The sequence below is a fragment of the Notothenia rossii genome (assembly GCF_949606895.1).
Source record: "Notothenia rossii genome assembly, chromosome: 1".
In the NCBI taxonomy this organism is placed as follows: domain Eukaryota; kingdom Metazoa; phylum Chordata; class Actinopteri; order Perciformes; family Nototheniidae; genus Notothenia; species Notothenia rossii.
The window spans coordinates 14,883,569-14,910,055 of NC_136912.1; the positions used below are offsets into that span (position 1 = coordinate 14,883,569).

The window sequence follows — 26,487 nt, forward strand, 5'->3', positions numbered from 1 at the left end:
AAACATCGATCTAATTTGCCTTAATTTTATTCGACAAATCTTTACTACAACACTACAGATTGTATGAAGTAGGAGCCGTTACTTTACTTAAAACATCTTATGTGTGTGTTTGCGCCAAACATTATTCGCTCTTCCCCCGGACTCATTTGGTGATGTTATTTGCATTCATACTTTTCCCACTCCCACTAAGCACAAGGTAAGGGGTTTTCTGAGATTTCTGCTTCTCCTGAAGCAACGCCACGGTCCCCAGAGGAGTGTCACTGCTGCTCATCTTCTTCAGCAGGGCTTCTTCCTCCAGCTTTTTCATCCTCCTCTCGGTCTTCATTTTTCCAGACCCTTTCCCGTGGAATCGATGTGAAAGCTGCCTGAAAGCTTCTTTTGGAGTCAGTCTCCGCCCAGATTCATCCACATACTCAATCTTGACCTCAGGCTGATAGGCGTCTTTATCCTTGAAGTCTTGAGTGAAGCCTCTGTATTCTTCTCTGCGACTGTATTTGTCATCAAAGCCCACCTTGTCCTCAATGCAGTAGTTGTCATTTGGCAAGGCGCCTTTAGTGGCTCTGACACGGGACATCTTCTGCATTTCAGTGTCCAATAGACCTTTGTTTTTGCACAGGTGCAACGCAGCAGCAAGCCCCGAGCTGACAATGGGCTCCTCGTCCAAAATGGTGGCAGAGGCAGTGGAGAAGTCCGGCGCTTTCTGCTCCTCATCCAAATTGACTGTGCTCCATCCAATATTCTCATCCATGTCCGAGTCTGGATCTCCAGCGTCATCTTTCTCTTCCTTCTCCTCAAAGTCAATAATTTCCTCTTGGTCTTCTCTATTGCCCGAGAGCCCATAGGTTGGAATATCACCCAGTGTTCTGCAAAACTCTGAGATGTCGTTGAAAACAATGTTATTCTTCATCTCAGGATCGTCGTCAGGACTGGCTTTATCAAGTTCTTTAATCTTCTCAGCCACCTTCTCCCCAGAGTCTTTGAGAAGCTGCTTTTGCCTCAGCTTCCTCCCTTTCTCCAGTTGTTTCTGCAGCTCCTGCTCGGCCTCATCCTCCTCAATTACAGCAGGCTCTGGAGGTGTGAAGTCGTCATCATCGCTAATGTCCATTTCGGCCATTCTAACGTCATCAGACAACAGGGGGATATCTTGGGACAGTTTGACCATCTCCACCGGCTTTACTTCCTCACTCCCTTCTTCCAGCTGTTTGCGGCCGCGACCACGGGCCCTGGAGCCAAAGTCAGTGCTGCGGGTGTCGACAGCAAGCTCATCTGCAACTGTCAGCTTGTCCTTCTTCCTGATCTTTCGCACACGCTTTTTTGTCTTTTTAAAGCCCGTCATTTCCTGAAGTGTGTAATACTCCGAGGCAATAGAGAGAGCAGGCATCTCCAAAGACTGGGCCTGGTCTCGTAGAGCTTCTCTCATGGCCTGAATCTCCCGCTCTCGCTCCCCGTCAGCAAAGCCTCCTGTATTCAGCCGGAAACTCTTTTTCTTTTCACCCTCAATTTCCTCATCATACTTTGACAGTACCGTTTTGGGCTTAAACGTGACCATGTCATCCACACTCTCATCTTCTGCATAGGGCTTGTATTCAGGCTTCTTCTTTTTTAACTCCACATTCTTCTCTGCTCTTTCCCTGTCAATAAGATTAACATTTACAAGCACATCTTCCTCCTCTACGAGCACACCTTTGTCTTGTAGAGTCAGGATGATAGTCTGGCCCTCATTGAAGGAATCCACCTTGTGCTGCACTTTGAGTCCCTTTAGATCTTTAGCTGTGTAGGCGTCTTTTTTGCGATGTGCAAACTCCTCCTCCACCAGACTGCTGACACCAAACTCCTCATCCATCTCTTGCAGAACTTTGGCTCTTTTCTCTGCCATTTCTTTCTCTTTTGCCATCAGTCGGCTTCTCTCTACCCAGGCAGTGGTGTCATCCAGCCAGTCCTCCTCTGCTATGGTCTTGACTTTTCCCAGTTTTAGATTCTGGATGCGTTTTTCTTTCATAGCAGCAAGCTTCTCTCTCATATCTTTCTGCTTCTTGATGAGAACAGGGTTGATGGTCTCTGCCACCTTTGGATCTTCTTTGGTGCCGAGCTCCTTCTTTTCTACCTCTAATTCCAGAGGCTTCAACCCCAGCTTGGCTCGGAGTTTGTTTGTCTCCTCGATGCTGAGAGACGCATCTCCGCTTGCAGACTGAGGTGCAATTTCTGCCTTGCTTCCTTCATACCCAAGATCAACTTTCTCCTTCTTCACCCGTGGCTCCCCGGTGCTCCTCTCGCCTTTGCTACGGCCCTCTCGCCCGCTTCTTTCCCGGGACCTGGAGCGTTTTCGTTTATCTTTATCCCTTGTCCCATCTCGTTCTGTAGCGTCTCGGTCCTTATGACGATGTTTCTTATGTTCACGACGGCGTTCTTCTGTATCCTTGTCGCGGCTCTTCTCCTTGTGTTTCTTGGATGACCCCATTATTTCCTTCGAAGATTACAGCAGTTGTTAAAAACGAAGCTGTTGTGGAGAAAAAAAACGTGTTAGACGTTGCTCCTTCGATCACAAGCTCACATTAGCTTTGAATGCTAAGTGGCTAACCGACGACACAACTCACTCAGTACGGGTGAAAAAATAAAACCTCATGTTCAAAATTCGATATCAACCAACAAAGAGTAGGAATGTGGAAAAAATACCCAGCCAGCTGTGTCGTCTTCTTCACACCAGGTTAACCACTCCACACCACGGCCAGGCATACAACTTTATACATCGTCAAACAAACACCGACAGTGTTTCTGTTTCCGGCACTTCCTGTGGTGGAAGGCTAGCTACAAACGAATGTATACCGCCACCTGCTGTATGGGAGTGTTTATATCAGGCCAGGATCACATCCATGAGTTGATGTTGCTGCGTTTTGGGACCGATAAGACGTTGTTATTTATCAGTTGTCTTTAACAACAATGAGAGAGTATCTGTAAAACCGTTACTGTAATATATGAAGTGCTTGGCACCGACATCTTCTTCTCTTTCTCTGCATGGTAATGGTGACATTCCTTATCCTACACTGTAAGCTAACTTAGCAAGCGCAGTTTTAAATAACATGACTAAAATGCCAGTATTTTAACCTGCTGCGTTTGTCGTTAGCTAATGTTAGTGTCATTTAGTGTTGACAGTTTGCAAACATCTAGTTTGGAGCGATAACATAATTATCAGCTCGAAGTCTAGCTCTGCTACGCGAGCTAAGATGCTTGTTTGCTTAAACTTTTATCGAGACATTTAAAGTTAGCTCAGTTCTGCAGTGATGCTAGCTAGCATTAGCGAGGTACCTCAGCAAGCTTGGCAACTTTCGCTGCTCGTTAGCATAAGGTCTTGTGATTGTTTTGCCGACACATATAACGTGTTGTGGTGTTAAAGATTCGACGCAACGTTAAGCAGCGGGTTAGCTGCTGCACATCGGGGTTATGGCGTGTTGCCATGGCGATTGTGAGACAGAAGTAGATCACATATGTTAAGCTAGTAAAGTTTCTCTCAAGATAGCAAGCTACGTACACTCCTACAGTCTTAACGTTTGGTTAAGCTAGGTTAACTGCAAGTGCTTGAATGGTGAGTGATACACTTTCTGTAAGCTAACATTAGCTGGTGTCACTGTGGGGAGCAGTGACAGAGAGCTCGTGCTGCTTATTGTTTTTCCCCGGGAATTGGAGCGGGCCACATACAAAACCCACCAACGGCTGCTAACGGCAACGGTCAAACAGTTAGTTAGCTATATGGCAATAGCTACATTAGTGCGTCAAAGTATTGAGGTTTTCAAGCTGGTCATGATTTAAGAGTAAACATTAGCCAAAGTAAAGGCTGTTGGAAAGACATGACGCATGTGATGCTTTAATTTAACGTTAACAGTTTAGTTAAACCTTTCTGCGATATTAACTTAAGCGTTAACCGCCAAACCATCTTCTTACGTATGGTGAGTAACATTCATTTGTAGTCACTAATAGCCTACTAGTGTTATTGTTGCCATTACAACATTTTAATTACACTGAAATGTAAAATGTTCTGTTGTTTTTAGGCACCAACTTTAAGTTAAGAGTGATCGATATGAACCAAAACCAGTCGTCAGTTGGCTAATCATAAGTTAAGATGGTTTGACACTCCCATAGTTCCCTAAATGCCTTTTCTTGTTTGTTCTTTAATGTAGGTTAAACGTATGTAACTTGGTTGTTGTTCTTGTTCTGTGGTCCCATGCAGTGATCAGTATCTCTTTAGTTGTGAATTCCAGAAAGCGTTTTCCATGACGGTGACATATCTTTCTCCTGCTCTGTTTTTAATGTAGACTTGTATACCTCGCCTTTTGTTCTTTGTGGTAACCAATATACACTTTGGTGTGGATTCCAGCAAGCTTTAAGTGGGTGACATGGCAACAGGAGGCACTCCTTTTGATGACAGTGCAGAAGAGCTGCACGACTGGACTATAACCAATGGCAGTCTGGAAGATAGACTCAACAACCTGGTAAGACAGAACCTAAAATCAATGTTGCTCTATCTTGTTCCTATCATGGCTTATTAATGTAATCGTAGGTATGATATGTGTGTTACACAAGATAATAATATGTCCCTATTAAAGTAAACATTTATAATAAATAGTGCAATTTGTTTTGCTGTTCATCAGGACTGGGGTGTTCAGCAGAAGAAAGCAAACCGATCCTCAGAGAAAAACAAGAAGAAGCTGTCAGCTACGGTGGTGGAGAGCCGCCTGACTAATGACATTTCACCAGAATCCACCCCTGGGGCCGGTCGCAGGAGATCCCGCACCCCTCATTCCTTTCCCCACATCAAATACTCCACCCAGATGTCTGTCCCAGACCAGGCTGAGCTGGACAAGCTGCGTCAGAGAATCAATTTTACAGACCTGGATGAGGTGAAAAACGGCGGCACTTTATTATAAATCGTTTCTGGTTTTACATATGTCTCAGGCAAACATAAGCACGAAGAGGCATGAGAGGCACAAACACTGATGATTATACAAAGCTTACCATTTCAAGATTCACTTTTATTATATTTTCAAGGACATGGAATACAATTCCTAATGCTTATCAGACTCTTCAACAAAAAAATGTATACTTCCTTCAGTGATAAAATGCCAAAGCATTGCCATGAGGCATCGGCTGGCAGTAAAGAAAAGCAAAATATATATATTTAAACTCTAGCCTAGGGTTGGTTGGCTAAACTTGTTCTGCTGTGGATTTGAAGTTGGCAGAATGGCAGAACAGAAAAACATGTAAAATCCATAAGGCCATTTCATGGTGAACAAAGTTTAAAATAGTTGTGTTCTGAAAACAAAAAGGATTATGAAACATTTCTAACGATTTATTAACAATAAAAAGAGGAGATCTTCATAGAAAAAATACCCAAATGCTTGAGTAGTAAATTGTCTGAATTTGATCTTCTTTTGTTACTCAGAGGAGCATTGGCAGTGACTCCCAGGGGCGTGCCACAGCTGCCAACAACCAGAGGCAGCTGGCTGGAGAGAACAAGAAGCCCTACAACTTCCTACCTCTTCATGTGAACACTAACAAAAGCAAGGAGCTGCTCCATCCCTCCTCGTCTGCCCCAGCCACACCAGCTATCACCAAGGAAACCAAGAAGCAGGGCCCAGGACTCAGGGATACTTTAACCCCTTTGGTTCCCAGCAAGGAAGCTCAAAGGCTCACCCGTGGCAGTACAGAGAGGGGGCCCTTAGCGCACAGAGAGTATGGGAGAGGAGAGCCCAGAATAGACAGCAGCCAGGTAACATTGTGTTTGGTTGTTGCCATGGTTTTGTCAGCTCTTACTCTTGTTGATCTGCAACTTGATGCCATGTATACTGAGGATTGAGCCAGACTGAGGAGTTTGTCAATTCTGGTTACGATATGGTCCAGTAGATTAAGTCGATGCTGAGCTAAAGCATTTACTTAATAAGTGTATGTGTGTATAAGTGAGACATACTGGTGGTGTTTAAGGGGAAAGTCACAGTTATAGCTGGTTATAGCAAGTCATTCAATAAGTGTTAAGATATTTCACTATGAAACACAAGTGTAAACCGTTTGGTGGTGCTAGACATAAATGAAGAGGATAAGCATTTATCAGTAAAGGGCCATATATATTCCTCAGTCGTTGGTAGAGAACAGAAACAGAGCTCAAAGAGCTGGATTACATTCTTACTGTAAAACAACTCAAAACGAAACACGACATTGCTCCTAATTGCTGGCTGTGTGAATCACTATGCTAACACGTTTGCATTAATCAACATAATATGTTATTTCAAGTCAGTGTTGACAACTACTGCTGCCCCCAGGTGGCCAGATATATCAGGTTTAAGACTACTAATCCTCCTTAGAAAGACATTATTTTCACATTTAAATGAAATCAAGCACTTTTCACATTTAAATGTGGAAGTGTCTCGGTATCACTTTGCTTCTAGCTACTGTGTGAAACCAAAACTAGGATAAAAGTGAGGGAGATCTAGTGCAGCTGAAACTAGGCTGTATTTAGGGCAATTTATAAATATGCTACCCCTGGCGCCTAGTGAGTTTTGTGCCCCACCCCTTTCTGCCCTTATTAAGCCTAGTCTGAGCTGTCGCTACAGATGCTGTCGCCTTTCCTTACGTATTCCTATGTTTCCTTTTCAATTACTTTTTGAAACCCACACCCATACACCACCCTCCTCTCTCTCTCTGCTTGGTCTCAGGTGGTGAGCAAACTGGTACAGATCCGGGAGTACATCAGTAAGGCCAGCTCCATGCGGGACGACCTGGTGGAGAAGAACGATGTGCCGGCCAATGTGGAGCGTCTCTCCCATCTCATCGACCACCTCAAGGAGCAGGAAAAGTCATATTTACGGTTTCTGCAGAAAATGCTGGTAAGTCTGTCATTTTTTTATTTTGAAAAAATCTTTTTCAGAATGAATCTAGTTCTTGGCATTTCTAATGCTCGTAGACAAAGGTATACGTTTGTTTGTGTGTGAAGCTTGTTTGTTTGCTTATTTATGGTTGTAATGGAACTGGTTTTCGTTTCTATCTTGGCAGCTTGGCACATATTTATTTTTAATTATGTTCATGTTTCATGTGATGATACAATTAGGACATTCAGTAGCCTGCTACCTTCCATTGCAGCAGGTTGGCTTTCTTAATGGTTTGGTATCACTTTGCCTTCAATGGAGCGTTTCTGTGAAATATATTGTAGTATTTGCAGGCACTTAATTTTCTGTTTTGCAAAAGGGAAATCTAAATAACTGCAAGTGTTTTTCTCACCATATCTATAAATAAACATTCTCATATAACATTTAGAGGAGCTTATTCAGTTTTGAATAATGTACAGCTTTTAGGTTGATAAGATATGTCAAACAATTGTTGGAAAAAGGGTGTACTGCATACTTTCCTTTTCAGTTATCATTAAGTCTCTTGCTGCTTTTTCCAATACGTCTGTAGACACGGGAGAATGATGAGGATGAGGTGGGGACCCTGGACTCCGCAGTGGGCTCAGGTTCACTTGCTGAGAGCACTTCTCTTAACATTGAGGTCCGATCCTCAGATGCTTCGAATGGAACGGTGTGTACCTTTGCCTTAAACCTTTATAATTAAAAGGTCATTGCAATTTATGTAAAGAAAGCAATTTTTCTTTGATTTGCTTTTCTCGTTGTGAGTTAGATGTATTTGCTGTGTCAGTACCTGATAAGCCTCTGTTCCCTTTTCCTGCTGAGTAGCATCCCAGCAGTGTTTTGTTTTGTGCAGTGTTTGTAATGCTATCTGGATGGAACTATTGTAGGGCGGACGGACAGAAATGGTGCGAGCTGACCAGAAGGAAGAGTTGGAGAATCTGCGTAAGCAGCACGAGCTGTTGAAGAAGATGCTGGAGCAGCAGGAGCAGCTCAGGGCCCTGCAGGGCCGACAGGAAGCACTAATGGCCATGCAGGACAGTGCAGAGCAAGCACTGGCTGTGATTGAAGACACTGGTGAGATACACAGTCACAGGCCTATTCACAATCGCAGACAGAAGTATAGATCACTTTTCTTCCAAACTGAAATACATCAATGAGAACTCAGTTGATATCCTTTTTAAGAAACAGTTATTACACAAAATGATTGTATTAATAGAAGGTATATTTGTGTTTTAGTATATTCTCGTAAATATGTCAAGAAATGTATCCACTTAATGTCATATTTGTTGCTGAACATAAATTAAACAAACATTCACCTGGTTTAATACATTTGACATTTGTTGTTGTCATTAGTTGTCACAGAAACGACAGGCAGTGTTTCTGGCCTGAGCATCACATCAGAACTGAATGACGAGTTGAACGATTTGATCCAGCGGTTCCACAACCAGCTGCATGATTCTCAGGTACAGTAGTAGAATATGCATTTGGGCTGCCATTGCCTCCTTAAATAAAAGCAAATATTTCCTGCTTCCTGCTCCGAACTGTCTTCTGACTAAATGCCGCATTATGTCACTATGTTAAGCTATTTACTTTGCATCACTTCTCATCTGTAATTATGGCTTGTTCACCCTTAGTCTACCTCTGACTTGACAAGCCATGTCAACATGGGCAAATATCTATTAACTGTTAAATAACAAATGTTTAGCTCACGTATTTGATTATTTATGTCTTGTAGACTAAAACAGTGCCAGACAACCGTCGGCAGGCAGAGAGCCTTTCCCTCTCCAGAGAGGTGTGCTGGTCTCGGGCTCCCCAGGCTGTTGGTCCTCCTCAGCACAGGCCTCTCCTCCACTCGGCCTCTGGCCCCCACACTGGCCTAGACATGGGGGCAACAGCTGCCAGTGCCAAACTCACTAAGCTCCAAGAACTCCAAGACAAAAAGCAAACCATGGACAAGATCCTACAGGAGCTGCATTCACTCAGAGACCAGACACTAAACAACAACTCATGTAAGAGTATTTTCAAAGGCATGTTTTGCCGTAATATGTGGCTTTTCTACCTATAAAGTGTAGATAAACTGTAAGTGATTCTTTTCAGGTCGTGGCCTGTCAACACAGTGCAGTCTGAGTATGGGAGCGTCATCAGACTGTCCATCTGCTCTCTGCTCTAATGGGGCCTCAGCTTCCACTCCCTTTCATCCTTCACTCACACAACACCAGAACAGCTCCAATTCCACAGACAAGCTCAGGTAAACACGAAAACACACGCAGCTGAATAGGCAGCTCAGATATCAGCAGCAGGGAGTTGTACAGAGTGTAGTGAAACCTTGCAGGCAAGCCAACAAGTTTTAGCCTTTGCTAAAGTTTTCTTGATCACGTCGCTTAGCACCCATGCTTTTCTGGAGGTGCTTTTCTGTAGGTGACTCAACACAATTCATTTTTGGAGAAGGGCAATTGTGAAGACATTTTGCAATTGTCTGACGTAACCTTTATTATTATTTAGCCTGGTACACATTCACATTTCATCTAAACTTTTGTTGTTCTTTTCCTTACACAGGAAGCTAAAGGAGGTCCACAAACGTTTGAATGAACTGCGGGAACTGGTTCAGTACTACGAGCAGACTTCTGATATGATGGTGGACGCGGTCAATGAGAATGTGAAAGAGGATGATGATGAGGAAGAGGAGGAAGAAGATGAGACAGAGGACAGTTCAATGTTTGATGCCCTTTTTGACTCTGAGCAGGAGAACCGCCAGCCTGTAACCAACATCAGGTGTGTTTTGTTTCCACAAGTATACTTCAGGTTAAATGAAGAGTCATGTTATTGTAGTTCATAAAACATTCGTAAGATAATATGTGATAAGAAAGTCATTGTATAGTATGTTGCAAAATTGTTGCACAGAGAGGCGAAGTCCCTCCCTTTCCGAGGGACCTCCATGGGACCTTATTTCGGGAAAAGTATGTGCCACGAATTAAACATATGATGTTTGTCAATTTAAAAGATAATTTTGCAAGTAAAAAAAATTAAAATGTGTCGTAAAACTGTGAAGTAACACTTTTTTCTGTGTGAAACCACTTAATGAACTACATCTCCCATCTCGCACCACACACCAAGACGTCCGTCAAGTTAACACATTTCACCTCTTTCTTTCAGAATGAGGCGAAAAGTATTAAACGAGGTGAAAATCACTCCAAGTCTGGGCATGTTGAGAGCTGTACATACACACAAGGGGAGTTAGTCGGTTCGTAAGAGCCAGCATGCAGGACCGGGATTCTGGGATTTGTAGTCTTTCTAGTTGCGTATTTTTCATAGTCTTATATTTCAACAGTTTTACGACAAACTGTGACTTTTTTGACATGGACATTCTTTTTTAAGATTGACAAACATCATATGTGTAATTCGTGGCTCAATTCAAACGGATCGAAAGATACGTTTCCTCTCCCCATTGACTTCAATACATACTTTTTCCGAAAATAATGGAGGTCCCCGGAAGGGCAGGGACTTCGCCTCTCTATTATACTGAAACCCTTCCAATTGGAGGAGATTGTTGTGTTGTTGTTGTTGTGCTCAAGTTACAGTGTGTTGAATTCTCCTTCTGGCCTTTTGATGTCTAAATAACAGTCCCTGCCCTTTCTGTCTGTAGGAACCCACAGCGCAGCGGGAACTGGACAGACTTGAACAGCCTGACCAACAGGCGCGCTGTGAGGGGCAGCGCCACTAACAACCGTGATGGCAGACTCAACACCGAGTGTGAGATCAACAACCGGTCCGCAGCCAACCTCCGCAGCCTCAACATCCCATCAGCCATAGGTACACTCATGCACATGCTTGCATAGAACCGTGTTACAGCTGATGGTCATCTTCCTTTGTGTAGTATTGTATTTTCTTTAACCCTTCCATAAGTGGGTCAAAAAGGACCCGTATTAGAATAATGTGTTTTTACGCCATTTTTGTCATTTTGTTTAAGAAAAATCACTTGTATAATATTTAGTATTATATTTTGGTTAATTTTTCACTATTTCTAATTTTAGAAAAATTCTTTACATTTGGAAAAAAAACGTTTTGAACATATCGATGAAAAGATCTCCGCTATTCTGAGACCCTCACAGTATTCCAGTCCCTTTCCAAACTCATCTCTTCTCCTTTTGTCTACTCATAGCCCCCCCCCATCAATCCATGCCGGTTGACCAAGTTTGATAGTCCTATACCCCCCACCCTAACCTTCCCTTATATTGTAAAGCAATTTTGAGTCCTTGAAAAGCCCTATAAAAATATAATGTATTATTATTATTATTATTATTATTATTATTATTATTATTATTATTAATATTATTATTATTATTATACTGACAGGTATCAGATCTTGCTGTGTAAAATAATCTTCCTGAGAGGTGTCACTTGTGATGTAGTCTGTGTGTTCTACAGTGAATGTATTCCTGACAGCAACTGTGGCTTATGGAAGCTTGGGGTAGTAATAAAAAAACTACAATTTCTTAAAATGTAAATTTAAAATGTGGATAGCTTGATATCCAAAACATGTTTTTTGAGGAATAGCTGGAATATGAAATGATAAAAAAATGTAATTACAAAGATACTTCAAGAAAACCACCTCACCGGGTCAAAAAAGACCCACTTATGCATCTAAGGGTTAAAGGTACATGGTTAGCATCAATATTATATAAATGTATTCACACTTGGCAGAGGCACATTTGTGCAAAAGTATTCGTATCATACTGTGATAAGTATATTGTTTTATCAACAATATGAATAATCATTCTTTTCAGAAACAAGTATCGAAAGAGGGATCGAGATCTCATATGAATCTTTGCCCTCATTTAGAGTGCCAGTACAATAGGGACACCCCCTATAATCGGGTGAAGGATGACGATGAGGATGAAGATCGTCTCGATAATGAAGAAGGGGCGCAGGCTGCGGCTCCAGACAGCGAGGCTTCGGGGTCGAGTCGAAGAAGCAGTCTGGGGAACAACGGGGGTTTCGCCCAGAAAGTTCATCGGCACACAGCGAAGCAGAAACTCCGGCAGCTTCAGGAGCTGGTGGCCATGGTTCAGGTGAGGCAGACGGCAGGATCACATCAGAATCAGGTTTTTTGCCAGCTAGGTTCACACATACGAGGAATTTGACTTGATGTCATGGTGCACACATAAAATATAAAACAAAAAATCTTTAAGGACACCGCAATAAAATATACCGGTAGTTAAATAGAAATAAAATAAAGCAGTAATTTACATGGAAATAGAATGCTATGAATGACTTATAGGATATAAAATATTAAATAAAAAATATGTGCAGTAAGCAGTATGAACATTGTGTGCATTAATGTAATGCATATAGGGACTACGTTGTGGCTGAGGTAAGTGTCAGTGGGGGGGGGCGGGCCTTGTTTAAGAGGCCGGTAGCGGAGGGGAAGAAACTGTTCAGGTGGCGAGAGGTTTTGGTCCTGATGGAGCGCAGCCTCCTGCCAGAGGGGAGGGGGGTAAACAGTTTGTGTCCAGGGTGGCAGGGGTCGGCCACTATCTCCCCGCCTCAGGGTCCTGTGTATGTAATGTTCTTTAGCAAATCAAATAAAGGGGTTTTCTTGATTGGTTACCTTTTTTTCTTCTTTTTGTTCCTTTTTTTTTTTTCCGTTTCAAACAATAATACAATACAATATATTTTACAATAAACTTCACATTTTCCGTTATGATAATACAGTGCCACTCCAGGGCAAAAAAAAGAAATGTAATAAAGATGGCCTACCTTGGAAAATAAGACAAATAATTGTAAATAAACAAAAATAATAATGATGGAAAGAGAATACAAGTGACAAAGGTGTTAACAATTCTTATTGTATTAGTAGATGCATGAGAGGGGCCCATCGCTTAATAAATATAGTTTTCTGTAGGCGTAATAAATATGTGAATTGCTCCATGTGGTGGATATCCCACACTCTCTGAATCCAGCAGTTATAGGTGGGAGGTTCTGGTTTCAACCATTTAATGGTGATGCACTTCAGGGCCACTGTCAATCAAATGCTTAATAGGTAAGTCTTAGACCTCTCTTCTAGACCCTCAGGTAAGACTATTGGTTACCTTTTTATGGGAATAGAAAACAACAATAAAACAAATAATAAGCTTTGGACTACACGGTCATGGTTCAACATTAGGTTGGGTCTTTTAACAGCTGACTATTTATTTGTTTCTGTACTTGGAAAATGTGATGTCTTATCTAATATGAATGTAATCAATGTATGGATTGTGTGTTTCTGTCTGTATCCAGAGTGATGACACTGATGGCACAACAGCTAATGAAGATGAAGCTATACACCAACAGCCAAATAATACCAGAGCTACTGTGGCTAGGTCTCTGGGAGCCGGGTCCAAACAGAGTCCCAGAGAACTCACTCTGTCCAGCAAAGCCAGGTACAGTGTTTAAAGGTCTGAAAGATTGCCGGTACAGTGGTCCCAAAACATTCATTTGACTTAGTTGGCAGCTTTTCCTTCTTCGCTGTGTGTTTTTGGTATTCAATGACTTTGCATCGCATCAACACTTTAATGGACACAGGGAGAAGCTGTACGAGGAGAAGCTGCGTCAGCAGAAGCAGGAGCTGAAGCAGCTCCATGAGGAGCGCCAGAGGCTCATTGAAATCCAAGGCAAGATCCACGACCTGCAGTGGGCTTGCCCTGACCTCCAGGTATGACACACACACACACACACACACACACACACACACACACACACACACACACACACACACACACACACACACACACACACACACACACACACACACACACACACACACACACACACACACACACACACACACACATCTATACAAGGTTTGGCTGAGCAGTATAAAAATCAGATGTTAAAAAACATGTGTGGAAAAAGTTTTGTTTATATTTTCTCCTACCTTTTTAGAGCAGTTAGGGGGTGGCCCACATATCTATCAATGACATACTACATACTACAGCCTCCAAAAGGAACATACATTTGAATAATAATTTGTATAAAACATTTTAAAAAAAGTTAACATGCATGAAAGGTTATATTTTGTTAGAGTACATAATTTTAACATAGGTGCACCAAATAAACTGACGCCTGCATGTACATCTTCTGTTTCTTTAGAGGGTACATTATTTGTATTTAACCTGTAACTTCTTGTGGTGTCCTTCCTAGTCATCTCTGTCCAGCACTGTGAGTCAGCAGGGCTTACTGAGGAAGCTTCCAGTTGCAGTTTCCACTCCAGCCACAGTCCTGCCCTCCCCCCCCGGACCCAAAACCAACTCGGCTGTGCTTAAACCCACGGCTCCAGAAGCAGCTTCCCCTTCAGTCACTGACAATGAGGTAACATACCCCCCCGCACACAGGAAGACTCTTGGCTTCCATTGGTCAAATGTCCGAGGAGATCTGTACTTTCAGAACCGTTCAGAACACAGTTTACAGGTCCTCTCTGTTCCTGTGTTGTCAGCAGCTATGGTCTGAGATGCGTCGCCACCAGATCTTGCGGGAAGAACTGCGTCAGCGCAGAAAGCACCTTGAGTCCTTGATGGCTGAACACCAGAGGCGCAGTGGTCTCGGTGACTCCCCCAGACAGATGGATGACTCAGAGGGCCTAGCTTCACCTTCACAGCCAGTCAGTAGGGATGAAAGGTAGGAGGCTTATGTTGCATTTGTAAAGTAGGAGATATTTGCAAGTGAATATCAGACCCCCCCCCCAGCAGAGACATTGAACAACAGGAGCTCTCTCTCTTTCATATGCTGGGAAATAAAACTGAAAGTTATTCCAAAGAAAACAAGATATTTCTACCTTTTTGTTTTCTTTCCATAATTAGGACAATGGCTACCTGGGGCTCCAGTCCCTGCCACCTTGATGATGATGACGATGAGGATGATGATGAGGATGAATATCAATCAGAGATCGGTGCAGAGGAGGAAGAGGAGCATGAAGAATGTGCAGATAGCAGCTCTGATGACGACATCCACATCTACTCATCCAGCAGGAACCAGTGCTCCTACAGTAACAGGAAGAATCAAGGAAGGTCAGTCGAAGTGCAGGCAGAAGGAATTCTATTGCGCTGATTTTATTTTACCATGATTTGCTCACTTATCTTTTTTGTTCCCAGCAACCTGAAGCCTCCAGCAGCCTTCTCAGGTGAAGGCAGTGGGAATCCATCTCTTCAGAACAAGGCTAATGCTAAGCAGCAGCAGCAGCAGCAGCAGCATCATCAGCAGCAGCAGCATCAGCAGGCAAGGATTATGAACCAGTCTGCGAGCAGCCAGCATGGAGCTACACGGCGACAAGAGAACCTGCGCTGGGCCTCTGAGCTCTCCTTTGCTGAGGGCTCGTCTCAGTGGCAGGAGCAGGTCAGCCAGCTGCAGAGACAGCTGGACTTCAGCACCAGCATGTGTCAGACGCTGCTGCAGGACCAGCAGGTTGGTGCTCTGAACAAAAACATACACTGACACATTTGTCTGTTTCTTTTTTATTTACACATACACTGGCACTGATCTGAGGCCTGTACTACGAAGCTGGTTCAACCTAACCTGGATATGTTTGAGTTAGCCAGTTGGCCTAATCCAAAACATACGCGCTCTCGCTAAACGGTACTACGACACGGGTTATCAAGTGGATCGCTCAAGCCAGCCGTGCCCTATCTAGTTCGGTGCGCGTTCACATGAAAGGGGTGGTATTTGGAGCATTCGACCAATCACGAACATGGAGAAGCGTACTGACAGCGCAGCGTCATACTTCCTGAATGAAAAGTCAACTATATAATTAGAGAAATAGGAAGAAGTTAAACTTTAAACATCCATGACTTAAACACTTTATCCAGGATAAAAGCCACATAGCTGCACCTGCAAGGTGAATACAGCTGGTAAAAGAAAAAGTGTTTGAATGCATACATTAACAGGTTTATGATACCACTGCCCCGTCTAAGACACGAGTGGATTTGTCTCGAGTGTTTCGTCAACTTAATGTGTTGCTTAAAATAATACTTCTGCATACAGTATGTGACACTGTGAGTGTTGCAAGACCAGATACGGCTCAGCTGATAAGGAAATATATGATACATTATACATTATATGCCGCGGACTGTACTTAATGTTACTTTGATCCGATTACTTATGTTGTGGCAGATATTTAAGTAAGCTTTTTTTAACGCTAATGTTATAATAGTCAGATTGCTCTGAAGATGGGAGGTGATATTCTATTAATGTTCACGTTCACACAGTCGGTGATTTTTGCCGCCCGTCTTTCCTGCAACGGCAGCTTTTCTGTATTTCCTTTCTCCTGTAATATGACTTGATCGCTTTAAACTCCGCACACTGATCTCTGATTTCATTTCATTTCAAACCTTTATTTAGACAGATTGGTCCCTTGAGATCATCGATCTCATTTACAAGGGAGACCTGCATCATTTAGTTCCACATGAAACATAAAAACAACAAACAAACAAACAACAGAGGATATCATATTTACATATTCAACATTTACAAATACCCAGAGTGTCAGAAAGCGTTTCATTTAGACGTGCCTTAAATACATTCAGAGAAATAAAAATGCTCAATTTCAATGTTGCCTGTAGACCGTTCCAAGCAAGTGGAGCTGCGCACATAAAAGCTGTCTTACCTAAGACAGTCCTTACTCTTGGCACATCTAACAAGACTATATCCTGCTATCGCAGACAATAGCTGTTTGCAACTTTCTGCTTTATCAATGAACAGATATAATACGGGAGTTTGCCCAACATAGCTTTATAGATAAAAGTGTACCAGTGACTGAGCCTCCGTACAGTGAGTGATGGTAAACCTGCCTTGGTATACAGTGTACATTGATGAGTAAGTGCTTTACAATTTGTGACAAATCTCAGAGCACTGTGATACGCAGCATCTAGTTTGCTCAGGTAGTTGGCAAGTGCATTCATATACATCAGATCACCATAGTCCAGCACAGGTAAAAAGGTCACAGTGACTAGCCTTTTCCTGGCCTCTGATTGGTCAGCAGGCGGTGCTTTCACTGAGTTGAGCTCTTCGCCTGCAACCTAACCTGGTCCCGACCAGGTTAGCCGCACAGCATAAGTTACCATGGAGATCTAGCCTGCTAAAAAGAGAACCAGCTTCGTAGGACCGGAAAGCCCGAGTTTCCCCTGAAGTTAGCCGGCTAAGCGAAAATCCTGCTTCGTAGTATACCCCCCAGGACTATGGACACAAGCTTGCACCACATTTGGAGATATCATTTACAGGTTTAATGAAATCATCTATACTCATAGCCAGTGGCGAGCCGTGACTTTTATACCTAGGCCCTCTGACCCCAGCCCCCCTTCCCTCGGAAAAAAAGTTATCCAAGCGTAGACTTCAGTGGCATATCAAAACAACGGCCCGGGGTGCAAAACGCATCACTGAAAGCGACCCTCTTCCACACAAAACAACACCTGTAAATAACCCAATTTGTGTTCTTTGAAATTGTAAAGGATATTGCATTGTGTTTGTTACTTTCGTTGCAGTTGTATGTCCTAAGTGTAATTTGGCATGCTTTTATTTTGAAGGCGAGTTTACGCTGTTGACAGGAAGTTATTGTTGCTATGGAAACAAGAAAAGCTTCCTAATGGGCCCACCCATTTAGAGGGAAGATATGATTGGTCAATTGTACTGTCATTTGACATTACTCTCTCGTTCAGTTGCTATAGCTGGGCCCTCTGCAAATGTACAGCTGGACCACCAATCAGCTCCTGTCTTCACCTCTCAGAGACGGCTAAAGGAGCATCTTTCATTTAACCCTTCACATTCAAACAGAAACTGAATAGGCAGATTCAAAGGATTTATTTCTTTGGAAATGTTATTTTAAGTAGAATTAAATCAAGTTATTTTTGTAAAACTAATGAAAAATATAACAAAAAATATATACCGTATATATTTTCTTAATGTTTTAAAATATAATTTTTTAGTATATCTTAAGCCCTCATAGAGGGCCTAGAGTAAGGTGACCAGATTTTCAAAATTAAAACCGGGGACATTTTGAGTTTTGCGGTCAATATATCATTAACATATCCAATTTTCTTTACTGCTAAAGAAAAAGGGGGGACAATTCTGGTTCAATGTAATTTGAACATTTTAACTGCTGTAATAAACTGATGTGTACTAACTAATTACTATAAATGGTAACTAATTAATGAAAACTTTCAGAAAATCTGATTTCAAAACCATGGTAAGGGAAGTTAGAGTAAAGTATTAACTCACTTATTGAGTGTTCCATAGTTAATAACAAAACATTTTCAAACTACATAGGTTATAGCCTCAAGTTTATTTGATAATTAACATATGTAGAAGATATAGAGACAACAGACAAGTAACACTAGCAGAATGACATACTATCAAAAGACACTTCAACAGAGAGACACAACTGTCAGACACACTGGGACAAAGAGATCAAAGTGTTTTTTGAATTTTTGGATAACCACCAGGACCTCAGCTGCAATTTCCTCTGCTGTTTCTCCTTGGAGTTCAACAAAATCGAGCAGTTTTGTTTCCACCGATGTGCTATCATTTATCTTACAATATCTTACTAATATTGGCAGCAGCTTTCCATGTCCATGATTGGATGCATCAATGGACAGAGACACAAATTCCACCTGGTCGGACCTGTGTTACCAAGGTAGTTGCCCATGGTGCAAACACGTTACTCACTATGGCATCACATTTAGTCCTAGCACATGTACATTTAGATTCATAAAGCTTCCTTGTCAGTTGTGCAATGCAATCCATAGATCTGAAACTATGATTGTGTCGCAAAGTGTGTAATGCAAAGACACCTTCCTGCACAGCTAGATCGTATTCTTCCTGGGAAGGGTCTACCTTCTTGAAGAATGTGGTGACAGAGGTCACACCAGCACGGGCAATGAGAGAGGCTTTATGCTTTTTTGTCTGTTGATATTCTATTACTGCTGTTCTTCATCCACTGGTAACTGAACCTTTTGAATTACAAATGGTTCAGTAAACCATTGTTTCATCTTGACCACCTGGGCGTATGAAGGAACATTCTTTCATCATATTGTCATTTAAGTGACCTTTTCCTTTCTTGGAAAGAGCCATTGCACATGTTCTTCTGCTCTTTGTCACTATCCTTGTATACTCTTCGTACTCTGTTCACTTTTTCTTCCCCTCCAAACTTTCTCCCTTTTCTTAACTGGTCTTCTCTTTCTTCCTTTCCTTCTCTTTCTCACTATTGTACAATCTCTTTGCTTCTTTATCTTTATTCCGGTTTTTCCCTTCTCATTCTGTTCTTCCTCTCTGATATTTAAAAATCGATAGTACATTATTAGATACACTTGGGTTAACAGTCACATTGTTTTCCTCAATGTATAAATTGACAGGCTCTGTAATTATATAATTACCATTACACTTCTATCCTTTCACATATCTTCCTGAAGTGTTTCTTCTCTTCTTACTCTCCACGCTACCTGCAAAACTAAATCTTCTGACTGAATTCTATTTATTTTATGAAATGATCAAACCAAGGCCTGAACACTGGCATTGTATATGGAAGTGATTCATATATAAAAAACATTTTAAATATTGGATACAGTACTATCAAGCCTACTACACGAAATGGACAGGCACAGATCAATTTGATCAAAGATGCTCCAAAGTAGGGTGCAAGTTTCCAAAACCCAGTGAAGTAGCGCAACGCAGAATTCCTACAATTAAGCGGGACGGGACAGTGAAGGGTGTGTTAGGGCGATCAAGAAAAGGGAGCGAGCGGCGCAGTTAAGAATGAGAGAGTTTACGGAGCAGATAAAGAGAAACAGGAAGACAAAAGTAGAAGAATAATCAGCAGTACACTCTGTTTACCCAGTGTTTCATCACATGAAATGTTTTATTTCACCTTGATATGTGATTTTAACGTATATTAAAAAAACGGGGACATTTCCGGGGACATTTTTAACCGGGGACAGGCCAATAAAAACGGGGACTGTACCCGGAAAACGGGGATGTCTGGTCACCCTAGCCTAGAGGGCCCTGACGGCTCGCCACTGCTCATAGCTTTCTATCCGGTCTTTGGCCTAGGCCACAGGTACATGGGTCTTTTTTTAAACATAGCCTTTTCTATGCAATATTTGGCCTTAAAGGTTAATAAAAACAGAGCTTTTGTAAAACTTCCACTGTGAAGCTTTTCTCCGAAACTCCCTTCTTGGTGTTTCACAAATGTTTGCCTTGTGTTTGTGTGGTGGTTTGTGGTAGTGGTGGACCACATGTGGCCCAACCAGCCCTCTGGCCTTATCTTGAAAATTGTGTTTTCATGTTTTATACATAGATTTTTTTTAGACAATTATGTTGTGCACCAGATTGATATATTTCAGGGAACAAAAGAATAATTATAAAATGACCTGTCTACTTCTTAACCAAGCCTTTGTTGTTTCAAACAAACACATTCTCTCGCCTCCCTCCACAGACACTCTCTTATATGTTGCAAACCCTGCTGACAGGTCAGTACAGTGTGTTTCCCAACAACGTGTCATCACCACAGGTCCACCTGATCATGCACCAGCTCAACCAGTCTTACACCCAGCTGGCCTGGCAGCAAAACAACGTGCAAAGGTAAAAACAATACCTTAAAATAGAATATTTTTTTATATCAATCAGTTCATCTTTTTAAATGTTGGATACTCTCTCTAATGTTTGCTTCAGGCTAAAGCAGGTCCTGAACGACCTCCTCCTCCAGCAGCAGCAGCAGCAGCAGCAGCAGCAGCAGCAGCAGCAGCAGCAGCAGCAGGCTTCCTCCTCAGCAGCAGGGTGGCAGACCCAGACCCAGAAGCCCGGCTCGTCCCAGGAGTCCAGCTCCGGCCCCTCAGCCTCCCCCGGTGTATTCCTCCCCTTCTCCTCTAACCTTCAGCCTTCTACCAACAACATGTCAACTGCAGCCTTATCCCCATTCCCTCCCGGTATGACACACTCATATATTTTTAGCTCTTGGGATTAATTCTGTCACAAAGCATGTCTAGATTGGTATGCATTAGAACCAACAAGTTAACACATATGAATGAGGCTTTAAGGTTTATAGTCTCATTTGGAGCAACTGAAGTAGTTTCTGGTTATGATGTGAGGTAGAGTTTTAAAGCATCTTTGCTTTTCCAAAACCAATACAAGCATGAGATTTCATAGGTCATTGCTTTCATGAAAGTCTTGGGAAAGCATTTTAGCAAAAATAGAAAATCAGAATGTCTTAGAAATGTAAATACAAAACATTTAGAAAATATTTCTTTCTACATGTAATTCTTGTTACATGCGTAAACAATGTTAATGTTGGTGCTCTTACTGATATGAGTCATTTTAATTTGTAAGTACCCTAAGTGATAGATGTTAAGATGTGCAGAAATGTGCAGAAATGAAAGGCCAAAGTGTCATGATTTCATTCACTTTTCAAAGTCAGAAATAAAAAGTATATTTTCTTTTTTTCCCTCTGCAGGCTTTAACTTATATCCACTCTTCCCTGCTCCCATGGGCGAGTTCCCTCAGAGTGTAGCAGGCCAGCCCGCCCCCGACCAACGGAAGCAGCAGTTAGACCCCAACGCCTCAATCAAAACAGAGTACATGACTTTCCCCCCTCCACTGCAGCGCTCTCCTCTGAACACCACCACAGATACGGGGTATATTTAACAGTTCTGCCTGAAAAAAAGATATTAACATTTTTTTATATTTATCCATTGAATAATATTGTTGTTGATATATTTGTTCTCCATGTGACCCCTCTAGAGCGTCTGGCTGGCTTAATACCTCGTATGTGAACAACACCGTCCAGCATCACCAGTCCAACACGGAGCACCAGGAGTCTCCCTCCTCCTCCCCCATGTTTGCCAGCCGCCATCCCAGACATCAAGAATTTGACAGAGCATCACAGGAAAGCTTCAGCACCATGCCTGACCCTGTGGATCCCACCACCGTCACAAAGACCTTTAAGGCCGGACGCAAGGCCTCTGCACAGGCCAACCTGGCCTCAAGAACCAAGACCCCCAACTCCAAAAGCCGCCGCAGGAGGGGCAAAGGGCTCAAGAACAGTGAAGGTATCAAGTTGAATTTTCAGGGGGTCCGCAGGGTCTTAAAAAGTATTAAAAGTTGATAAATCAATTTAGCGAAAATGAAGGCTATTAAAAAATATTAAACGGCATTTTCCAAGGTATTACATTTTGTAGCTTGTTTTCAATACGTATATAAATGGTCCAAAGAGGTTGTATTCTACAGTCTGCCTGAATGTAATCATTGCGTAGGTGTGTAGTGTGATTCTGTGGATTTTATTTATGGCATCCCGTTGGATTTGACGTCATCTGAACGCGAAGCTCCGTTTACGCCGGTTGTTAAACAACATCGTTATGGGGAAATGCAAGTTTGCGTCTAAATGGTTGGAGGATAAGGAGGAAGGACAATCAATACTGTATATAGTAAACGTGAGGTAACGTGTGTCGCCAATGTAACCGGTTAAAAACTCGAAGTGGCGATGAGGTCTTAAAATGTGTGGGAAGGGTCTTAAAAGAGGTCTTAAAAGGTATTACATTTGACTCCAGGATTCCTGCATATACCCCGGTGTGTTTATTTTTGTTCTGTGTTTCCCTCAGGCCATGAGAGTGACAGTGTGAGCAGCACTGCAGACTTTGTCCAGGAGAGGGCGACGCTGTCCCGTCAGAAGGATCAGAACAAGAGTCTGTTGGACAGGCTGACCCAGGAGAAACTCGACAGCAAATCTAATCTGGGGAGCAAACGAAACGACCTCTCCTCTGGTGCGAATCAAGCCGTGAAAGTTATCCGATTGCCCCCCCCCCCACAGCCCTCTTGTGTCTGTGTTTGTTGTCCTTTTTATGTTAAGAACCATATTAAGCTTTTTTTTAAGTGCCATTTTGCCCTTAATTGAACATCTTGTCCATTTCTAATTCGTTTTGCACATTTGTCCAGATCATGTGTTTTCATTTTGCCTTAATTGTCTTTGTTGTCACTTTAATTGATCCTACTCGCAGCCTATGCTTGGAGGACACCCTTCCTCTCTGACAGAATTGCATGCACAGAAGCACCAGGTAAACTCACAATGCAAACCCAAGCTTCATGTGCTTGTCATTATGTCACATACACATCTCATGCATCTTCTGCTTTTTGCTTGTCCGAAACCAAATCTTTTCATTATGACTACAGATTCCCATTTATTTCCCCGTGTAGGAAGTTATATTAAACATTAACAACAAATCTGTCATATCTTGTACTTGTAGATGCAAGCAGCGACTTCTCCCTGTTCGAGGCGCTGAGGGAGACCATCTACTCTGAAGTGGCTACGTTAATATCCCAGAATGAGTCCCGTCCACACTTTCTCATTGAGCTCTTCCATGAGCTGCAGCTGCTGAACACAGACTACTTACGGCAGAGGGCGCTGTATTCCCTGCAGGTCTGTAGCTGCTGTAGAGTATGAACATCTATATCCTCCTTGCAGAATAATCCGTTTGATTTGAGTATAGGGTGAAGCTCCTGTCTGGGTTTTGGGTCAGAAAGGTTTCTTAGCAGAATATCTGGTCAAGTGTCTAAAAGATCAGAAACATATCTGTGATCAAACTGTTTCCAGACGTAATTAGGCCGGTCTGCATCAATTGAAATGTTTAAAAGTCATATTGTTTGCCTTAGCTTTTTGGGAAGACCTGCAGGAGATAATGAGAGACAATTAGGAGGAGGAGAAGGGAGACTTTTTACATTTCATTCGTTAAGCTGTTGAGGACAATGGGTTTCAACATGTAGGATAAAAGCTGATTGAAATGTGGCCTTTAACATCTGACCATGCGGATAAAGAAGAGATAAGAATAGGTGGAGAAATCATGAGGTTAATTTAACTTACTGTAAATATGTTCCAATGAATTGTACTTTATCATTTATGTGAAATGTATCTGGCAATAAGTTATCATTAGATTACATTTAGCTGACGCTTTTATCCAAAGCGACTTACAATAAGTGTATTGTTAGTATATAAGTCCTTTGTTAGTATATAAGTGCTTTGTTAGTATATAAGTGCTTTGTTAGTATATAAGTCCTTTGTTAGTATATAAGTGCTTTGTTAGTATATAAGTGCTTTGTTAGTATATAAGTCCTTTGTTAGTATATGAGTGCTTTGTTAGTATATAAGTGCTTTGTTAGTATATGAGTGCTTTGTTAGTATATAAGTGCTTTGTTAGTATATAAGTCCTTTGTTAGTATATAAGTGCTTTGTTAGTATATAAGTGCTTTGTTAGTATATAAGTCCTTTGTTAGTATATAAGTGCTTTGTTAGTATATAAGTGCTTTGTTAGTATATAAGTCCTTTGTTAGTATATAAGTGCTTTGTTAGTATATAAGTGCTTTGTTAGTATATGAGTGCTTTGTTAGTATATGAGTGCTTTGTTAGTATATAAGTCCTTTGTTAGTATATAAGTGCTTTGTTAGTATATAAGTGCTTTGTTAGTATATGAGTGCTTTGTTAGTATATAAGTCCTTTGTTAGTATATAAGTCCTTTGTTAGTATATAAGTGCTTTGTTAGTATATGAGTGCTTTGTTAGTATATAAGTCCTTTGTTAGTATATAAGTCCTTTGTTAGTATATAAGTGCTTTGTTAGTATATAAGTGCTTTGTTAGTATATAAGTGCTTTGTTAGTATATAAGTGCTTTGTTAGTATATGAGTGCTTTGTTAGTATATAAGTCCTTTGTTAGTATATAAGTGCTTTGTTAGTATATGAGTGCTTTGTTAGTATATAAGTCCTTTGTTAGTATATAAGTGCTTTGTTAGTATATGAGTGCTTTGTTAGTATATGAGTGCTTTGTTAGTATATGAGTGCTTTGTTAGTATATGAGTGCTTTGTTAGTATATAAGTCCTTTGTTAGTATATAAGTGCTTTGTTAGTATATGAGTGCTTTGTTAGTATATAAGTCCTTTGTTAGTATATAAGTGCTTTGTTAGTATATGAGTGCTTTGTTAGTATATGAGTGCTTTGTTAGTATATGAGTGCTTTGTTAGTATATGAGTGCTTTGTTAGTATATAAGTGCTTTGTTAGTATATGAGTGCTTTGTTAGTATATAAGTGCTTTGTTAGTATATAAGTGCTTTGTTAGTATATAAGTCCTTTGTTAGTATATAAGTGCTTTGTTAGTATATAAGTGCTTTGTTAGTATATGAGTGCTTTGTTAGTATATGAGTGCTTTGTTAGTATATAAGTGCTTTGTTAGTATATAAGTCCTTTGTTAGTATATAAGTGCTTTGTTAGTATATAAGTGCTTTGTTAGTATATGAGTGCTTTGTTAGTATATGAGTGCTTTGTTAGTATATGAGTGCTTTGTTAGTATATAAGTGCTTTGTTAGTATATAAGTGCTTTGTTAGTATATGAGTGCTTTGTTAGTATATAAGTGCTTTGTTAGTATATGAGTGCTTTGTTAGTATATAAGTGCTTTGTTAGTATATAAGTCCTGTATTAGTATATAAGTGCTTTGTTAGTATATAAGTGCTTTGTTAGTATATGAGTGCTTTGTTAGTATATAAGTGCTTTGTTAGTATATAAGTGCTTTGTTAGTATATAAGTGCTTTGTTAGTATATAAGTCCTTTGTTAGTATATAAGTGCTTTGTTAGTATATGAGTGCTTAGTTAGTATATGAGTGCTTTGTTAGTATATAAGTGCTTTGTTAGTATATGAGTGCTTTGTTAGTATATGAGTGCTTTGTTAGTATATGAGTGCTTTGTTAGTATATAAGTGCTTTGTTAGTATATGAGTGCTTTGTTAGTATATAAGTGCTTTGTTAGTATATAAGTGCTTTGTTAGTATATGAGTGCTTTCTTATTAATTCTATCGCTCGAAGTGGAGTCGAAAGAGATGAGTTTTCATTCTGCGCCAGAAGATGTGTAAGCTTTCTGCTGTCCTGATTTCAATGGGGAGCTCATTCCACCATTTTGGAGTCAGGATAGCAAACCCACGTGTTTTTGCTGATGGGAACTTGGGTCCCCCTCATATATGTATCATATACATGTATCCCAGTTAAGCTTATTGAATTAGAGTTGGAAGCAAAAATACTATGGTTTGAGTGTGTTAGTGATGTTATCTACGATGTATCTTTATTTGTGTGATTTTTATTAGGTTTTTAAATCAATCAGAACTTTAAAATTCTTATAAGGCTGGGCTTGTAAATAAATACAATGTCCCCTTGTTGAGGACCTGCCTTGATGACAACCGTGTCTCTGTGTGTTTGTGGCAGGACATAGTGAGCAGACACCTGTCGGAGAGGAGTGCAGCGGAGGAGCTCCCCCCCCTCGGCCCTGTGGTGTGGGCTGCTGGCTCTCAGTCTGAGCTCACACCCAGTGAGAGTCTGGCTACCAGCGATGCCGTAAGAGACGCATCTTCCCAGTGTGATGTTCTCTCACTTTCCTAATGTTGTTTGTTCTTTTTTTCTTTAACCCTCCGGTATCATTCGATTGGACTACGCTAATTAGTCATTCGGGACAAAAATGTCCACTGCAAAAGACTTTTGGGTTCAATCTTTAAAGCAACTTCAGCCCTAATCAAAAATACCAAATATTGAATCCTTTTCAGGATTTTAACCCTTTAA

At 41.3% G+C, this 26,487-nt stretch overlaps 2 protein-coding genes across 11 annotated transcripts in view; one reads left to right on the plus strand and one right to left on the minus strand.

Annotated features, from left to right (window-relative positions):
* Nucleotides 1–11: 11 nt before the first annotated feature.
* Nucleotides 12–2,817, minus strand: sart1 (spliceosome associated factor 1, recruiter of U4/U6.U5 tri-snRNP). 2 transcript variants are annotated; one of them, XM_079674518.1, is made up of 2 exons: nt 2,674–2,817; nt 12–2,497 (listed from the first exon to the last, which is right to left on the minus strand). In XM_079674518.1, the coding sequence occupies exon 2, from the start codon at nt 2,456–2,458 to the stop codon at nt 143–145; it is 2,316 nt and encodes a 771-aa protein (XP_079530644.1). In that variant the 5' UTR covers nt 2,459–2,497; nt 2,674–2,817; the 3' UTR covers nt 12–142. The 2 variants fall into 2 exon arrangements, with proteins under 2 accessions (XP_079530644.1, XP_079530645.1); XM_079674519.1 differs by having other exon boundaries at nt 2,595–2,743.
* Nucleotides 2,818–2,863: 46 nt separating this feature from the next.
* Nucleotides 2,864–26,487, plus strand: part of pcm1 (pericentriolar material 1) — a 31,555-nt gene continuing 7,931 nt past the window's right edge. For 2 of the 9 annotated variants that reach the window (XM_079674434.1, XM_079674442.1), the window contains exons 1-27: nt 2,866–3,015; nt 4,370–4,484; nt 4,644–4,892; nt 5,435–5,761; nt 6,702–6,872; nt 7,441–7,560; nt 7,778–7,964; nt 8,244–8,353; nt 8,626–8,899; nt 8,988–9,138; nt 9,447–9,662; nt 10,534–10,700; nt 11,730–11,959; nt 13,167–13,309; nt 13,452–13,581; nt 14,070–14,237; nt 14,362–14,543; nt 14,726–14,932; nt 15,017–15,326; nt 20,344–20,489; nt 20,580–20,833; nt 21,358–21,538; nt 21,645–21,952; nt 22,502–22,663; nt 22,898–22,954; nt 23,144–23,316; nt 26,137–26,265. In XM_079674434.1, the coding sequence (XP_079530560.1) occupies nt 4,389–4,484; nt 4,644–4,892; nt 5,435–5,761; nt 6,702–6,872; nt 7,441–7,560; nt 7,778–7,964; nt 8,244–8,353; nt 8,626–8,899; nt 8,988–9,138; nt 9,447–9,662; nt 10,534–10,700; nt 11,730–11,959; nt 13,167–13,309; nt 13,452–13,581; nt 14,070–14,237; nt 14,362–14,543; nt 14,726–14,932; nt 15,017–15,326; nt 20,344–20,489; nt 20,580–20,833; nt 21,358–21,538; nt 21,645–21,952; nt 22,502–22,663; nt 22,898–22,954; nt 23,144–23,316; nt 26,137–26,265 (4,848 nt within the window). In that variant the 5' untranslated portion in view covers nt 2,866–3,015; nt 4,370–4,388. Of the gene's footprint in view, nt 3,016–3,318; nt 3,581–3,664; nt 3,942–4,307; nt 4,485–4,643; nt 4,893–5,434; nt 5,762–6,701; nt 6,873–7,440; nt 7,561–7,777; nt 7,965–8,243; nt 8,354–8,625; nt 8,900–8,987; nt 9,139–9,446; nt 9,663–10,533; nt 10,701–11,729; nt 11,960–13,166; nt 13,310–13,451; nt 13,582–14,069; nt 14,238–14,361; nt 14,544–14,725; nt 14,933–15,016; nt 15,327–20,343; nt 20,490–20,579; nt 20,834–21,357; nt 21,539–21,644; nt 21,953–22,501; nt 22,664–22,897; nt 22,955–23,143; nt 23,317–26,136; nt 26,266–26,487 lie in introns of those variants that run through there. The other 7 variants (XM_079674437.1, XM_079674441.1, XM_079674439.1 and 4 more) reach the window with 7 other exon arrangements.